This window comes from Pipistrellus hanaki (assembly GCF_964339955.1).
Source record: "Pipistrellus hanaki genome assembly, chromosome: 13".
NCBI lineage: Eukaryota > Metazoa > Chordata > Mammalia > Chiroptera > Vespertilionidae > Pipistrellus > Pipistrellus hanaki.
This window is the reverse complement of record NC_140515.1, coordinates 57,323,288-57,341,026: the sequence shown is the minus strand read 5'-3', so window position 1 is coordinate 57,341,026 and position 17,739 is coordinate 57,323,288. Positions and strand designations below refer to the sequence as shown.

The window sequence follows — 17,739 nt, the reverse complement described above, 5'->3', positions numbered from 1 at the left end:
GTTACACACGACAAACCCAGACCTGAAAAGGCGAAGCCTGCACACCGCCCCCCAGGATGCAGGGACACTGTCCGGGGGTCCTGCCGAGGCAGTGGGTCCTGGCGTTTCAGAGTCCTTCCCTGCGCCTGCACTCACGGCCCTGGTCTGGCTCCCTCCCGCAGAAGCCCCAGTACACGGAGGTTTCCGCACCACCTCCTAGCGGCTACCACAGAAATGGACTATTGTACAAAGATGCTCGAGTGGCTGCACGGGAAGGAGAGCCAATTGTGAAAGGTCAGAGTACAGCTACGGCTACACAGGCTGAGACGGCCAGGCCAACCAGCCTCTTCTCAGTGGGAACCAGTCCAGGAGAGGGCTAGCTCAGGGCTGTCAGCACCGGTGACACTCCTGTGCAGAGTGGCACGTGGTCTGTGCTCCCGAGGGGAGTGGCCCTCACCCGGTGCCTGAAGTACAGCCACTCCCGGAGTGTAAAGGCTTTATTCTCGGAAGACCCTCGGCCACCTTCCCGCCGCTGTCCAGTCTCCGAGCCTCCGCAGGGCAGAGGGGCGAGCGGCTTACCGAGTGTCCCGCTGGCGGCGGCTCCGGGGACTCAGCTCCTCTTGACGTGGCTCAGCAGCTCGTCCTTCTCCATCCGGTAGCCGCTCTTCTTCCACTGGTCCCGCAGCTGCTGCAGCAGCGCCCCGATCTCCTTCCCGGAGACGACGCCCGCCTTCCGCAGGTCGTGGCCACTGACGGGGAACGCGGGCACGGACCACCGCTGCAGCTCCCGCAGGAGGCCGGGCTGGCCCTGGTACTTGAGCAGCTCCCAGACGCGGGCGGCGGCGTCGGGCTCCCTGGACTGAGGGCCGACATCAGACAGGGCCACACCCATTAGAGAGCACGCCAACGGCCCTCGCCTAAAGTTACACACATGCTCAGTGGGAAATTCTCAGTTACAATACATGACGTCCACAGAAGACATTGTGGGGCTTTCGTGTTAATAAGTTAGCTTTACCCGCCCCGCGTGGCTGAGTGGTTGAGCGTTGACCTATGAACCAGAAGGTCAAGGTTCAATTCCTGGTCAGGGCACATGCCCCGTGTGGGGGCGTACAGGAGGCAGCCAATCAATGATTCTCATCACTGATCTCCCTTCCTCTTGGAAATCAATAAAAATATATTTTTTAAAAAGTTAGCTTTACTGTTAGGACGGACCGCACTGACGACTGGCATGTACTTACGTCTATGATGAAGTCCTGATAGGGTTTCAGTGGTTCGGAACTATCCGAGGCTTTAGTTAAGTCGTTCCTGTATTTAACTAGAAACAAACCAAGGTTTTTCTCTTCTTTTGAAATCTTCAACCGCAAATCCAATTTTGTGACATCATCCTGTACTTTGAATAACGAGGCCAAGAGAGTCATTGGCTTTGGTGAAAATCCTTCAACATTTTTACTGACTTTGTCGAATTCTTCCAAACTTGCATTCGCAGGTAAACCTGTCGGGATAGGAGCCTTTTTCACTCGTCTGTACAGCAGTGACAGTTAGTGAGCACGCACCCCCCACACGCTACACCAGCCGCTACTTTGCTAGGCAGAAAAGTCTGAGGCCAGCACTCGGTGCTGGTCCACTCTGGTGCCCTCCATCCACAGGGACTAGTGATGGCTGCTGGCCTCAGCCCTCGCCCTGCACACCAGGGTGGCTGTAAAGCACTGTGTCCATTAACTGGCTGAAGAGGAGGCAGAGATGGCCATCAGACCCAGGGACACGATCCAATGCAGACTCCTGGCCACTCACCGACGTGCGGCCACAGAGCACCCGCTCCTTCAGCCCTGGCGGGCGGGCTGGTTGGACCATCATCCGTGCACCCAAAGGACACGAGTTCAATTCCTACTCAGCATGTACAGGAGACAACAGACCAGTGTTTCTCTCAAAAAACCGTAGAAACACATCACTTGAGGATTTAATAAAAGAGCATCCATCTGCTCCAACAACTGTCTGTATTCAAACTATCCCCAAGTTTCCCCACACAGATGCACAGATAACCCTGTTCTGGGTGTAAATTATAACAGCTCCTAAACAGCTTCTACGCCTGCCACTCTTCTGAGCGCCTTGCCTGTGTTAACTCACCCAACCAGCCAATTAGGAGGAGGCCGTTACTTTCATTCCCAGGTTTAGATTCAGAAACTAACAGGCAAGGAACTAACCCACGTCACAGAGCCAACAAGTGGCAAAGGCTCATTCCAACCCGGTCTGCCACAGGGGCCACTGGACCGCCAGCCTCCGCCGAGTCCGAGTTGTCTGTCCCCACCCGTGACAAACTGTCCTACCTCATCCTCAACGTTTATTTTGAAATATTCCACTTGTCCTTTGCGGATTCTTCACCTGAACTAAACACCTTCCCCATGGGATGCTAAGCCGGCGCTTCACCTCCGTAAGTGTGGACGTGCGGCCGGCCTCACCTATGTAGGGAGCCACGTCGAGGTCGTAGATGAGGTGAACCAAATGATTGACATGATTTCCAACCAGAATTTTCTTGAGCTCCACCCAAATCCTCTCTCCTGAAATTCCCCCCAGGCCTTTGGCGTTTTCCGCAATTGCTTCCAAAGTCTCAGGATCGTGGTCACCAGGTGCGTCTACGATTCTCCCGTAAAACCTACAAAACAGAGTTCTCAGAGTGGGTGCCCAGGAAGATCCGTTTCCAACCTCCTGGGACCTTCCCCACCAGCCAATCACAAGCACACAACTCGGCAGGGCTAGCAGGGGACTGAAATCCTATATACCGTCTGCCTTCTCTTTTTCTACACGAGAAACCCGAAAGCCAGTAAAACACAAGTAACTTAGTTGGCAAGAGCCGCCACCTCGCTCACTTGCACGTCGCCTAGGGAGTTGGGAGGGGCACCCAGCACAGTCCCTGAGTGAAAAGGGCCTCCTGGTCCAGGCGCCCAAACGAGGCCGAATGCGACCCGAGCAGCCCAGCCTGCACGCTGCCTGCCTGCCACATCGGACTGAAGGACGTCTCTGATGGGGCCTGCCTGACCCTGGCGCTGTGCTTCAGCACCTCAGCCCTGACCTCAATCCACCCGTCCACCCATCCTTGGCTCCGTCTCCCCTGGAGAACCACATGGATGTCACCGCTTTGTGCACTGACTACTGTACCTGTCACAGGGTCAGAATTTATATTCTGGTAATAACTATCATTCATTTGAAAAATCCTTACCTGAAATACCTTAAAATTCTAAGGTAATCTTCTTGTATCCTCTTTTTAGCATGTCCAACAAATCTCACTTTCTTATTTTTTAAATCTTCATAACCATTAAAGTAGTCATATAAAGTACCATCAAAGCCTGTTCATTGGGAAAGGGGAGAAAAATGACAAACGAGAACTGGAAAGCCAGGTGGTAGATGTACAAATGGAATATTACGTGGCAGTGAAAAAGAACAAAACCTGCCACCAGGGATGTGGGGGCCCGGCGGGCACCGGGCTGAGGGAGCAGGTCAGACAGAAGCTGAGGGCAGAGCCCTTGCTTCACAGCTGGCGAGTGGCGGTGAATGCAGCCACTGTGCCCGCCTCTGAGGCAGCCTGGAGGGCACAGGCGTGGGCACAGGTGCGGGCTGCAGGGCGGGCCAGGAACCAGGGCTCCCGAGGCGGCACGCAAGGACCGCAGTGCACACCCATCCCCACGTTACCCAGGAACATGGAGTTGACAGTGAGGTCTCGGCGCTCGGCGTCTCTCTGCCAGTCAGTCGTGAATTCCACCTCCGCGTGTCTTCCGTCCGTGACCACGTCAATCCGCAGTGTGGTGATCTCAAAATTCTCGTTATGCAGCTGTAATTACATGGTTTTTAAAAACTCGGTGTTAGAGTCTCTGCATGGGCTGAAAGCAGGTCAAGTCCTGACGTGAGGCAGCTCGCTCTCTTCAGAGGCAGCGGAGGCGCACGCACCTCCACCCAGAGCGGCACCCACAGTATTCCCGGACGGATCCGAAGGATATTTTCCTAAAAGATGAGTCTGATACGAAAATGGCCACCGGGACAAGTGCTGTGACAGAGAGGAGAAGCCTCCGCTTCTTCAATTTCACACCAGGCTGCTCTCTGAAACCCTTTCTGACGGATCCGGTGTGCAGAGAGCCGAGTGTCCGTTTATAGAATGTAACCGCTGAGCGAAGGGCTGACAGAGGGAGAAACGGGGAGCACAGCAGGCAGCTCCTGCTCCCCTAACCACCAAGGAGGCTACTGTGAGGCCTCGTCCACCTCAGCTGGAGGGACCGCCTGCAGTGGTGAAAGCTGAGGAGCTGTGACAGCGGCCGGAGCTGAGCCCTGGGAACTCAGCAGGACCTGCACACAGACGTGCAGGAGTGAGGAGGTGGCTACAGAGCAGTGAGGAGGGGCGGACGGGGAGTGCACCTGCCACAGAGCAGACACGGCAGGGGGAGCAGCGCAGGGTCTGACATGCACACGGGCATCTGGAATCTCCACACAGGACCTGGAAGCCACGCGAGTGCTAATGTCTGTTCTAGAATTCCTCCAGCCACACACACGCTCTTCCGGAGAACCAGCTGGCTCTCGCTCAGAATTCCCGAACTCAGGAGGCGGAGGCACAGGGCAGCGGTAAGAAAAGGGTGTGAATGTGAAGGCTGTGTGAGAACCGCCATGAACACAGGACTCCCAGGATGCGTCCCCCAAGAAGCAGGGAGCTCTGTCTAAGGACAGACACATCTTGGGGGTCAGACAGAGAGGATTGTGGGAGTGACCACCACGAAGAAAACAAGATGAAGTGAAGAGAGCGACCAGGACCCGCACCCCTTTCCTGTCAGCAGGCTGTTCTAACGGCGACACTGAGGGCTCCGCACACATCCCCCACGGGGACCCCGACAGCGTGAGAGTCCAGCACAAATCGGGGCACACACGGAAAGCGACGTCCAAGCAAAATGCTGTTAACTGCAAGGAACAAAGTCACCTGACACCAGAAATGTGGTCACAACACACCTGCGATGCGGCTGTGCACAGGCCACAGGAGGACACGGGACGCTGACTTAACCCAACAGCAGGGCCACAGGCCACAGGGGGCACCGGACGCTGACTTAACCCATCACCAAGGACGCTGGTGTGGCACATCCCCTCCTAGAAGGACCTCAAGTCAGCAGATCCCACGGGAACACGGGGAAATCAACAGGAAACAAACACCAGGCAGTGAAGGTGTCCGGAACCTCAGCAGAGGAAGTGCGGAGGATGGTGGGGAGGAGCGGAGGATGGTGGGGAGGAGCGGAGGATGGTGGGGAGGAGCGGAGGATGGTGGGGAGGAGCGGTGCGGGGAGAGGAGCGGAGGATGGTGGGGAGGAGCGGAGGATGGTGGGGAGGAGCGGAGGATGGTGGGGAGGAGCGGAGGATGGTGGGGAGGAGCGGAGGATGGTGGGGAGGAGCGGTGCGGGGAGAGGAGCGGAGGATGGTGGGGAGGAGCGGAGGATGGTGGGGAGGAGCGGAGGATGGTGGGGAGGAGCGGAGGATGGTGGGGAGGAGCGGAGGATGGTGGGGAGGAGCGGAGGATGGTGGGGAGGAGCGGAGGATGGTGGGGAGGAGCGGTGCGGGGAGAGGAGCGGAGGATGGTGGGGAGGAGCGGAGGATGGTGGGGAGGAGCGGAGGATGGTGGGGAGGAGCGGTGCGGGGAGAGGAGCGGAGGATGGTGGGGAGGAGCGGAGGATGGTGGGGAGGAGCGGAGGATGGTGGGGAGGAGCGGAGGATGGTGGGGAGGAGCGGAGGATGGTGGGGAGGAGCGGAGGATGGTGGGGAGGAGCGGAGGATGGTGGGGAGGAGCGGAGGATGGTGGGGAGGAGCGGAGGATGGTGGGGAGGAGCGGAGGATGGTGGAGAGGAGCGGAGGATGGTGGGGAGGAGCGGAGGATGGTGGGGAGGAGCGGAGGATGGTGGGGAGGAGCGGAGGATGGTGGGGAGGAGCGGAGGATGGTGGGGAGGAGCGGAGGATGGTGGGGAGGAGCGGAGGATGGTGGGGAGGAGCGGTGCGGGGAGAGGAGCGGAGGATGGTGGGGAGGAGCGGAGGATGGTGGGGAGGAGCGGAGGATGGTGGGGAGGAGCGGAGGATGGTGGGGAGGAGCGGTGCGGGGAGAGGAGCGGTGCGGGGAGGCTGGCTCTCAGGAGCGGGCTGATCTGCTGGCGGTAACTAGGAAACGCGTGTAAGCTGTGAAGTGGGTGCCGGCAGGGCCCCTCACCCTGGCCGTGATGGTGCCGTGCTTCTCCCCCTTGTTGTTGATCATGCGGACGCCGGCCGCCTGGAACAGCCCCTTCATCTGCTCGGGTGTGGCGGTGGTGGCGAAGTCCACGTCCTGCGGCTTCACGCCGGTCAGCAGGTCCCGCACGGCGCCGCCTGCTATCCGCAGCTCGTGGTTCTCTTTGGCAAACAGCTCTGATGAGAAAGGTTTTTATTTCCAGGTGTCTCCCCGAAGGACCGGGGCACGTGGTTCCCAGCCCGTGGGAGCTGGCGGGACCCCGAGCGCCTCCCTCTGTGGACGCGGAAGACAGGCCCGCAGGAAGGGAGGGTCTGGGTGAACGCCCCCCCAAAGCCCTCCACTCGGGGACGCTCCCCTGATGGCCAATTCCGTGATGCTAGTCGAAGCTGCAGGACGAGGCTCTCTCTCTGCGTCCTGATCACACGAGAGGTACCCGCTCCCCACAGGGAACGGAACTGTGGTGGCCGAGCTTAACAGAAAGAGGGGCTTCGTGGAGTGTATTTTTAAAAAGGTTTCTTCCTTTGGGGCAGGATATGTGGTGGAACTGTGATGGATGAAAACCACAGACCCCACCACGGAAGCTCACCCCCTCCGGACGTAAGGCTTAGAGCCTGCACCAGCCAGCCATCTCACCCAGCAGCCCCCTCGCCTCATTAGAGCTACACGAGGCACCTGACATCGATCTTCTGAGGAGTCTCCTCCCCTGTCCCTGAAAACCCTAATATTCCTGCCCTCCTCCTCCCTGAAAGCCCTGCCCTGGGGTTAACTGAGCCCCAATAAAGGAAGCAAACCCGCTGGGCGGGGCTGCAGCCTGCGGAGGAGCCGAGCTGTCTCCTGCTTCACTCAAAATCTTTCTCTCACTTTTAAAGTCCAGGCTGGCTCGAATTTGAATTCTTTTCTGCCCAAGCCAAGAACCCCAGTGGCTCACAGACCCGGGAATGCCTGTATCACCTCCAAATAAAAAAAAATATCTAAGCAACTTTCGGCATGCACAAATGGGCATGTTTAAGGTAGCAGCCTGACCCTGTATTGTATGTAAGTACTTGGCACACAGAAAAAACATGCTTTTTCCTGGTCATGTCTTGCCTCTTCTTGTGATTTCACTATGACTGGGAATTGCCTTTCTTTCAATGGCTGAAAACAACAAAAGCGTAATGTGGCCGAAACACGAGAACTGTCTGCTTCTCTGTGTACACAGACTTCCAAAGCAAAGGCGCAGGCCCCTCACCTGTGAGGCTCCGGAGCCCCTCGGTGAACAGCGACTGGAACTCCGGAGACTGCACCTTCATCGTGAACAGATGGCGCTGCAGGAGGCGCAGTCCGGCCCCGCCACCGCTCAGCCACCAGGGGTGCAGGCACCTCAGCATCTGCCACACACATGTGCGCACACAAGGACGGAATTTAAAAGTGGCGGGAAATGGGGGGGGGGGGGGCGCGCACGATGCAATTGTATTTATTGATTGAGAGACGATCGTTTCCCGTGTGGATGGGAACCTGAAGGCACCAGTGGGAGAGGCAGGTCCCAGGGACCTCCCGGAGCGGGGACCAGGCTCCCGGCGGTCCGTTCACTGTCCCAGGCCCTCGCAGGGGCGGCCACGGGGTGTCCTCGGTGCCTGCCAGCCCCGTCCCCCGCCCCGCCTGACCCTCTGGCCAGGGGACGTCCTGGGCTCCGTGAAACAGGTGAGCCCAGGGACCGCCGCCCTTTCCCCATGCCTGTCCGCCCTGATGGCCCTGTCCGCTCGCCATCAGCACAGTGGCGACCCGGAAACGGCCGGAGAACCGCTCCGTGGGCTGGAGCGCAGGTGTCCGGGCGTCCCCACCAGGAACGCGCCAGCGTCCTCCACAGCCCGCGGCAGGACGGCGCCTCCTGCGCCTCCACCCGGAAATCCCGCGGCGCCCGTCCCTAAGGCCGCGCCCCCACAGACCGCCCGGCTCAGCGAGACCCCGGGATCCTGACGCGGGGCCCGGAGGGGCCCGGAGACGGCCGGCAGCTCCGTGAGGCCTGGCCCCAGGGCAGGCGAACGACTAGCCACCCGGCTCGCGGGTCCCGGGGACTGGCCCCGCGGACTGGCCCCGCGCGTGAAGGTCCCACCGCCCTCTTCCCGCTACGCGCGCCCCATTCACTCACCCGGCCCGCCGCGGACTCTGCCCCGCAAGCACTTCCGGCTGGCGGTCGCCGTGACGTCTCTCTCAAGCGCCGATCGGTGGCCAATGAAAAGTGCCCAAAGATTGTGGGCGGGGTCTAGGCAGCGTGTGGGCGGGGCCTGGGCGGGCTCTGGAGCAGCGTGTGGGCGGGCTCCGGGGCAGCGTGTGGGCGGGGCCTGGGCGGGCTCTGGAGCAGCGTGTGGGCGGAGCCTGGGCGGGCTCTGGAGCAGCGTGTGGGCGGGGCCTGGGCGGGCTCTGGAGCAGCGTGTGGGCGGGGCCTGGGCGGGCTCCGGGGCAGCGTGTGGGCGGGGCCTGGGCGGGCTCCCTGCTTTGGGGGGCCGCGCCCGCCAGCTCGCCTCCCGGGGGCCGCAGGACTCAGTTTCCTCTCCGCACACCTCTCGCTCGCCCCGCGGTGGCCAGACGCGCTCTGCACCGCACACCTGTGACAGGTTTCCTCCGTGGGAAGGGACTGCTGGCCTCCCTAGGCTTCCTGCTCGGCCAGTGCTCCTTGCTGCTTTCGCCTGCTCCCCCACTCGCGCTGGACTCCTGACCATGCCCTACCCTCGCCTCCCACAGGTGGAGATCCGCTATCAGGGTGGCCTAAGACCATCAGAAAACACAGATATTTACATTACTATTCATTGACAGTAGCAACATTACAGTTATGAAGTAGCAACGAAAATAATTGTATGGTTGGGGGTCGCAGCATTAGGAAGGTTGAGAACCACTGCAGGAAGAACAACATTTTTTAAAAATATATTTTTTATTGATTTTTTTATTCAGAGAGAAAGGGAGAGAAATAGAGAGTTAGAAACATCGATGAGAGAGAGTCATCGACCAGCTGCCTCTTGCACACTCCCTACCGGGGATATGCCCGCAACCAAGGTACACGCCCTTGACCGGAATCGAACCCAGGACCCTTCAGTCCCCAAACCGACGCTCTATCCATTGAGCCAAACCGGTCCCAGCAAGAACAACATTTTTAATCATCAGAATGGGAGACCCGGAGTCAAGACCCAGGCGGAGTGTCTGAGCCGCACTCCCCGTGGTGAGCAGCCCTCTGGTCCGGTTCCCCTGGGCCTGGGCCACCCAGGTCCTGGTCTTCGAGCTTTTGCAGCTGTCAGCGAGGAGCTGGCATCGGACGCAGCTCTGTCACTTTTTCCAAAGCGGGGACAGGGCAGGGGGCGGGGAAGGAGGGGGGTACAGCCTAGCTCCTTGCCGTGGGAAATGGCCACGCAGTTCTCCCGAGGGATTCTACTGGTCAGCTTAACAAACACATAAACCTTCATCTCACAGTGTCTTGTTTTAATGTTTTAAAGTGGAGCCCTGTCAGTATAACTTAATGACCCACCGTCTCCAAAAATTTCCTTAAAGCATTGTGTGCCATCGTATTTCTGTGGCTTCCCTTGACCAGATATGTCTTGACGGTGTTATGTATCCCGTGTTGAGAAGCACGGGACTAGCTCTCCAAGTTGCCATATAGAGATATAGCATGGACTCAGTGCAACTTCTGAACGCAGTAACGAACGCGTGTATCCTGATATCCCAGACGGACTGACGAAGAAAAAAAAGATATAGGAGTGCCGATATTAACAGGACAAAGGGAGACATTGTGGGCAATTTTACAACCACCGATTGGACGTTGTAGATGGAATGGACAAATTCTTTGAAAAATGCAACCTATCAGAACTGAAGATGAAATTTTAAAATCTGAGTAGCCCTTCACGATGAAAGAAATTAAATTTTGTTCAACAAAGTTCCCACAAAGATAATTCCAAGCCCAGATGGTTTCGGTGGTCAGATTTATCAACCACGTAAGGAAGAAATAAAACCAATCTTGCACAATTTTTGTTCAGAAAATAGAAGAGGGAACACATTTCCTGTCATAAAACTGATTACAACCCTAAAATATGTAATATCAAAAAAATGTATAGATCAATATCCACACAAACATAGACATGAATACTTTTAATAAAATATTAGAAAATTTGTTTCCTGTCAAGGGCCTTTGTTGCAGGCTCGGTTCCTGGCCCTGGTCTGGGCACCTATGGGGAAGCAACCCATTGATGTTTCTCTCTCCCTCTCTCTCTCTCTCTCTCTCTCTCTCTCTCTCTCTCTCTCCCTCTCCCTCTTTCTCTCCCTCTCTCCCTCCCTTTTACTCATCCTAAAAATCAATGGAAAAATATCCTCTGATGACAATTAACAAGAAAAAAAAAATATATATATATATTAGCAAATTGAGTCCACATTGACTCGTCAGAAATCCTACAGAAAGTATTCTCCGTGCAGACCCCAAGCCCCAGAGGAAATACCATGAACAGAGAGTCCTATTAGAGGGGGGTGGGGAGCCCCACGATCCATCCCCAAAGAGGTGGCCTCCAAGAGCTTCACATCCCAGGCCTGCCTCCGAGGGCAGAGAAATGAGCCTCATGCAAGTCCCCGCCCACCCGAGCCTGCTGCGCACACGGCCTCCTGCTGATCGGTCATTACGTGTGAGGGTGTCACGGACATTTGCATATCAGCTCTTTATTATATAGCTAAGACCTCTGACTCCAGTGTATGTATGCATCCTGGGGGCCAAAACGTGCTGCCCAAAATGTTGGGTCGTCTCTTGCTTCATCTGCGTTGGGGTTGTGTTCATTCCTGCAGACCGGGGAGAGAATAATGGTACCTGCGGAGCCTGTTCCCTTCCATCGGGCGTCCTGCAGTGGCTCCCGGAGCAGGCTGCTCACCGCTGCCTTCTGCTCAGAGCAGGGCCGGGCGTTGTGTGAACTCCCGGTCCTCGCCAGTGCCCCTGAGCTGCTATTCCCGTGAGGAAATGAGGCGCAGTGAGGTCGCCCACGTAGGAAGCCGCACCAGCAGAACTGAAACCCAGACATTCGGACTCAAACCACTGCCGCCGGGAGCTGAGGCTGGAGGGGAGGCAGGGACCCGCTCCTGCAGGCCTGGGTGTGGCACAGGATGGCATTTGCATGTTACTAATATTTAAAAAAATATATATTTTATTCATTTCAGAGAGGACGGGAGAGAGAGAGAGAGACATCCATGGTGAGAGAGAATCATGGATGGGCTGCCTCGGGCACGCCCCACACTGGAGAGGGAGGGAGCCTGCAACCTGGGCAGGTGCCCTGACGGGGATTCCAACTGTGCCTCCGGTTCAAAGGTCGAGGCTCAGCCACTGGGCCACACAGGCCGGGCGCGCATTTTATTTTAACGGCAATGCAGAGACAGCCAAGGTTTCTGTGTGGGGTGCTCATACAGCCATTTGCGACTCCTGCCATTGGTCTGGCGGCGGGGGAGGGGGGGGCGAGGCGCATGGGCAGCGGCAGGCTCTTGGGGAAAAGCTGTTTTTTTTTTTGTCTTTTCCAGCTTCTAAGCTTCCCTCCCTCCATCCTCAAAACCCCCACCCGCTGTGTGACCCCCGCATCCTCCTCCCGCGAAGGATCCTCACCTCGCCCGCCGCCCGGAGACATGGGCACGGGCCCCGGGAAGCTGGGGCCACGTCCCCGCTGCTGCTCCCCACCCCCCGGGGGGCCTGCTTTCATGCCTGGGGGAGGGGCGACGGGAACACCGAGGAGTGTGGGCACAGAACACGCGCCAGGACCTGGGCGCATGCCCTTCCTCCATCTCCGTTCCTCTCTGAACCCCGCACCCCTGAGGGCCGCACCCCACCGCCAGGCCCTCGCTCCTGAGCCTGCGTCCTGACCGCCCTGACGGCGTGGCTGCTCCCAGCAGCCCAGGCAGCTGCGAGCAGGCCCCAGACAGACAGGGGAGCCAGGCTGACAAAGATGTGGATTCCTAAGGAGGGCACAGGAGGCCCCTTGGGGGTTCAGGGGGTTACAGGGCCTGGCGTAAAAATAAAACACCCCGCCTGCCGGGGAGGCGATGTGTAGACGAGACAGACGGAAACAGAGGCCCTCCTTGGGGTAGTCTGCAAGTCTGGGGTGGGGTGGGGTGGGGGTGCGGGGGGCGGACAGTGTCCTCAAACCCCGCACCCACCTGTCCCGGCCTTCGTCAGCGAGATGAACACTCTGTTTGAAAGAACTCGTCCTGCTTCAAGAACCTGTTCCTGCTGTGAAGCAACAGGAAAAGCCATTCGCCGCCCGTGTTGTCCTCCTCAACCTTCCCGGGGCCCAGCGGTGAGGACCCCGGAGGACACCCCAGAGGTCGCCCCGGTGGCTCTCAGCAACGCAGGGCCCGTGCCCTCGGCCCCGGGGGTTCGCCGCAAACGCGATTGTTGTGACGTTTCAGAGGCAAGGAAGCGGCCAGAGCCACCGGCGCTCTCCTGAGGTTCCTCCATCGCCGTTCGTTTTAAAAGATGGGGCTCCGATTATCGGAAGAGACAGAGACGGAGCGCTCACTCCCCAGGGCTGGCTTAGCAGCCCCCGCAGACGGGAACCACGAGGGCCCCAGTTCCCCATGGAGGTCCCCCCCCCCCGCCCCGGGGGCACCGCAGACACAGGTGCCCTGGAATTCCCCACCCGAACGGGACCTCGTTCTGTCCTGAGCCCGCGTGGTCCGGCACAGCCAGGCGGGGTGACATGGAGACCCGTCCTCACTCCTCCCGGGACACAGGTAAGCACGCCGATGGTCTGATGTAAAAAGAAGATTCGCCGCCCGGCCGCCGGCCAGGCAGAGCGGTTGAGCACCGACCTATGAACCTGGAGGTCAAGGTTCAGTTCTAGGACAGGGCCCATGCCCGGGTGGCGGGCTTCATCCCCAGTAGGGGACGTGCAGGAGGCAGCCCCTTTCTCTCTCTCCCTCTTCCTTCCTCTGTGAACTCCATGAAAACATATTTTTAAAAATAAATAAAAATAAAACGGCCCTGACCGGTGTGGCTCAGCGGATAGAGCATCCACCTGTGGACTGAAGGGTCCCAGGTTCGATTCCAGGCAAGGGCACGTACCCTGCCTGCAGGCACATCCCTAGTAAGGGGTGCGCAGGAGGCAGCTGATCGATGTTTCTAACTCTCTATCCCTCTCCCTTCCTCTCGAAAAAATCAATAAAATATATTTTATAAAAATAAGGCAGACATTGAATGAGGGATGCGTGAGCGGACCTGACCCCACACTGAGCCGGGCCAGCCACGTTCAGCCAGAGCCAGTGGCCGCTCAGCCACAGGAGGAGGATAAGGCTTATCAGGGTCCCACCACGGTGCTGTGGTTGCTCGTTCTGGGGCAATAGCTGGCGAGCGCCCCGACCACGGGGAGATAGCCACTGCTCTCTGTGGGCCGTTTGGTGAAAACGAGATGATGAAAGCCCGGCCGGTGTGGCTCAGTGGTAGAGCATCGACCTATGAACCTGGGGGGTCACAGTTCCATTCCAGCTCGGGGCACATGCCTGGGTTTGCAGCCTGGATCCCAGTAGGCGCTCTCTCTCTCTCTCTCTCTCTCTCTCTCTCTCTCTCTCTCTCTCTCCTTCCTCTCTGAAGTCAGTGAAAAATGTGTTTTAAAAGTGAGGTTATGGAGATACCTAACATTTTCCCATCGTGGCCGGTGTTTTGAAGTTGTTGGTACACACACCCGGCATTACCCACACATTTAAACCTGGGAGCCATGCATTTCTCAGAAGCATTTTTTATGTGAGTTTTACTCTTTTTTTAAAAAAATATGTATTTTATTGATTTTCTACAGAGAGGAAGGGAGAGAGATAAAGAGTTAGAAACATCGATGAGAGAGAGTCATCGATCAGCTGCCTCTTGCACACCCCCACTGGGGATGTGCCCGCAACCAAGGTACATGCCCTTGACCAGAATTGAACCCAAGACCCTTGAGTCCGCAGGTCGACGCTCTATCCACTGAGCCAAACCGGCCTTGGCATGAGTTTTATTCTTTTCACTCCCCTCCCACTCATGCACACCTGGGTCCGCCCTCACACTACTATATTTTTATTAACCTCAGAGAGGAAGAGAGGGAGGGAGAGAGAGAGAGAAGCATCAGTGATGAGAGAGAATGATGGATCGGCTGCCTCCTGCACGCCCCACCTTGGGGATCAAGCCTGCAACCCGGACATGGGCCCTAACTGGGAATCGAACCCTGACTTCCTGGTTCACAGGTCCACGCTCAACCACTGAGCCATGCCGGCCGGCCGGGCCCAGGCCCCATTGCTTACCAGTGAGCTTCACTGGCCGGTCCCCCTGAAACCCCCAGACGGAAGGCACAAAGCCAGGAAAACCCACCGAGGTTCATAGACGGACACACACCAAGGCCGGCGGGTCCTGGGGTCGCAGCCCAGCCCGGCCACTGTCACCCGTGGGAGCAGGGTCCAGGCTGCGGACCCCTCCACCCGCCCGCCCGCCTGCAGCTGGACGGGGCCACCACCCCCACCTGCCCCTCTGCTGCTCCCGGCCAAGGAAGCTGCCGTCCCCCTGGCAGCTGCGATGATGAAACAGCGAAGAAGCCAAAACGAGCCGAGATAAGGCTCAGGGCCAGTGCCCCTGCCCGGAGGCGCCCTGCCCAGCCAGTGGGGTCCCCGCCGGCTGGACTCGGGGACTCAGAGCCCGCGTCGCCCCTGCGCCCAGACCCCCGGGCTCCCTGAATCATTTCAGGCCGCGGGGGAGGGGACAGGGAGCAGCCCTCTCTGATGGGTCCGGGGCGAGCTCTGAAAGCAAAAGGGGAAATAAAACCTCCCCGATGAGCCGGCAGAGCTGATGGCACCGGTGTGACGGCCGGGCGCCCGGCGGGCGGTGGGTGCAGCACGGGCGGCGTGCTCGGTGGATGGCCCGCGGCCGAGGGGCGCCAGCCCCCGCGAGGTGAGTCCCGTGGGTACAGCCCGGCCACTCGTTTGGACAGGTGTCTGCCAGGTGTGGAAAGGAGAGGGGGAGTGTAGACTCGGGGTCACGGGGAGGTCGCCCGCAGTCCGGGGAGCCCCAAACGGAGAAGGTGCGGCTCCGAGGGCCAGGCCGCCCGGAGCCCCCTCCCCCGGCCTCTGGCTCTCCCCCCTGCGAACGTGGGGCTGTAAGCAAAATGTACCCCAATTTTGCTGTAAGGTCTGGCTTTAAGGTGGATAATTTAATCATTTACCCGGAGCAGCGTGCGGCTCTCCCCGCGGCGTGTGCAGGGGCAGGGATGAAGTGAGGAGGGAATGGGACAGAGGCGGACCGAGCAGTCCGTCTCCTGGAACCCCATCCTGGTGAACGGGTTTGCCGTTCGATTCAATAGGTCTGTGGTCCTCAAACTGCGGCTCGTGAGCCACATGCGACTCTCTGGCCCCTTGGGTGCGGCTCTTCCACAAAACGCCACGGCCCGGGCGAGTCTATGTTGAAGAAGTGGCGTTAGAAGAAGTTTAAGTTTAAAGAATGTGGCTCTCAAAAAAGAAATGTCCATCGTTGTCCTGTTGGTACTTGGCTCTGTGGACTAGTGAGTTTGCCGACCGCTGCGATAGGTTATCCTGTTGAAAGCTCCATGACCTGCTGCCATGCCCATGCCAGTCATGGGAAAACACGCATGTGCACAGCTCTCTATCCGTGAAAAGTCTGCCTTTTGAAACGTAAGGTTTTGCAAACCTGACCACCTCATTTGCTTTCATCCCTTGAAAGGAAGCCGGGGAACTTTTCAGGGACGGCCAATGTGCCCATCTGCCCCCGCCCCCATGGGCCAGGCTTGCTGCTGCTCCCAGCCTGCCTTGCTCTGACCTAACGGGCCCACAGCTCCTCTCGTGGGGCTGTGGTCCGCTCGCCTCTGCCCAGGGCAGGTCTGCTGTGTCCACGCTGTGCTGTGGCGGCCGCCACCACCGGACGCGGACATGCGGGGCGCCCGGCTGGCCCCCTGCTACTGAGCTCCTTCTCCACAACCCCCGGACACAGGTAAGCCTGGGATGGGGGCGTGGGTGCAGGTGGCGATGGGCCCGAGGACATTGAACTGGGGGGTGAGATGACAGATGTGAGATGGTATCTCATTGTTCAATGTTGCTCGCTCCCTGTCCGCACATCCGGGGGCTAGGCCTGGGGCAGCAACCGGAATCCAGGAGCTGTATTTCAGGACTGTTTCCGAAAAGCAATCAGAAGTCTAGTGATAGTAAAAAACATTGCATGCATCCTACATGGTCCTTATTACGCATTCATATTTTTGGAGCATGCACAGTTTCTCATTTGGGGGTGAAGCAGCATGCCTAGTGGGATGCGGACATTTTATACCTTGGCTTCTGTCTTTTTTTAAAAAATACAACAGCTTTATTGTTGAAAGTATTACCTATGTCCCCCTATTCCCCCCACTGACCTCTTCTAGCCTGCCCCGACCCCGTCCCCTGCCCCGGCCCTTCACCACGCTGTGTCTGTGGCACTGGTTAAGCTTTGGTTGATCTCTTCTCACCCACCCACCCTGCCCGCCTTCCCTCCGATAGTCCTCAGTCTGTTTCATGCTTCCATGTCCCTGGATCCACTTTGCTCATCAGTTTATTTTGTTCATTAGATTCCACATGTGAGCGAGATCATGTGCTACTTGTCTCTCTGACCGGCTTACTTCGCTTAGCATAATGCTCTCCATGTCCATCCATGCTGTTGCAAAGGGTAAAAGTTCGTTCTTTTTTTTTTTTTTTTTTTTTTTTTTTTTTTGCAGCAGCCTAGTATTCCATTGTGTAGATGTACCACAGCTTTTTATCCACTCATCTGCTGATGGCACTTAGGCTGTTTCCAAATCTTAGCTATGGCAAACTGTGCTGCTATGAACATAGGGTTGCATATGTCCTTTCTGATTGGTGTTTCTGGTTTCTTGAGATATATTCCTAGAAGTGGGATCACTGGGTCAAATGGGAGTTCCATTTTCAGTTTTTTGAGGAAACTCCATACTGTGTTTATAGCGGTTCCACCAGCCAGTGCGTGAGTGTTCCTTTTTCTCCGCTTCCTCGTCAACACTTGTCGTTTGTTGATTTGTTGATGGTAGCCGTTCTGACAGGGCTGAGATGGTGCCTCATTGTTGTTTTGATTTGCACCTCTCAGATGATTAGTGTCTGAGCATTTTTTCATCTGTGTCTTGGCCTTCCTTACGTCTACTTTGGAGAAGTGTCCATTTTTTAATTGGGTTGTTTGTCTTCCTTTTGTTAAGTTGTATGAGGTCCCTATATATTTGGAAATTAACTCCTTTTTGGATGTATTGTTGGCAAATATGTTCTCCCATGCCGTAGGCTCTCCTATCATGTTGTTGTTGGTTTCTTTGGCTGTGCAGAAGCTTTTTATTTTGATGTAGTCCCATTTGTCTATTTTCCCCTTAGTTTCCTTTGCCCTAGGAGATTGTATCGGTAGCTTTGCTACGAGACATGTCTGATATTTTGCTGCTTATAGTTTCTTCTAAGATTTTTATGGTTTCACAAGTTACATTTAGGTCTTGTAGCCATTTTGAGTTTATTCTTGTGAATGGTGTAAATTAGTGGTCTAGTTTCAT

The 17,739-nt window shown here is 57.2% G+C and overlaps 1 protein-coding gene across 2 annotated transcripts; it reads right to left on the bottom strand.

Moving 5' to 3' along the window:
* Positions 1-120: 120 nt before the first annotated feature.
* On the bottom strand, positions 121-8,434 carry TRNT1 (tRNA nucleotidyl transferase 1). 2 transcript variants are annotated; one of them, XM_084902319.1, is made up of 9 exons: positions 8,346-8,434; positions 7,446-7,584; positions 6,200-6,393; positions 3,664-3,802; positions 3,194-3,320; positions 2,436-2,629; positions 1,218-1,471; positions 765-838; positions 121-667 (listed from the first exon to the last, which is right to left on the bottom strand). In XM_084902319.1, the coding sequence occupies exons 2-9, from the start codon at positions 7,582-7,584 to the stop codon at positions 610-612; spliced, it is 1,179 nt and encodes a 392-aa protein (XP_084758445.1). In that variant the 5' UTR covers positions 8,346-8,434; the 3' UTR covers positions 121-609. The 2 variants fall into 2 exon arrangements, with proteins under 2 accessions (XP_084758445.1, XP_084758444.1); XM_084902318.1 differs by having other exon boundaries at positions 121-838.
* Positions 8,435-17,739: the final 9,305 nt, after the last annotated feature.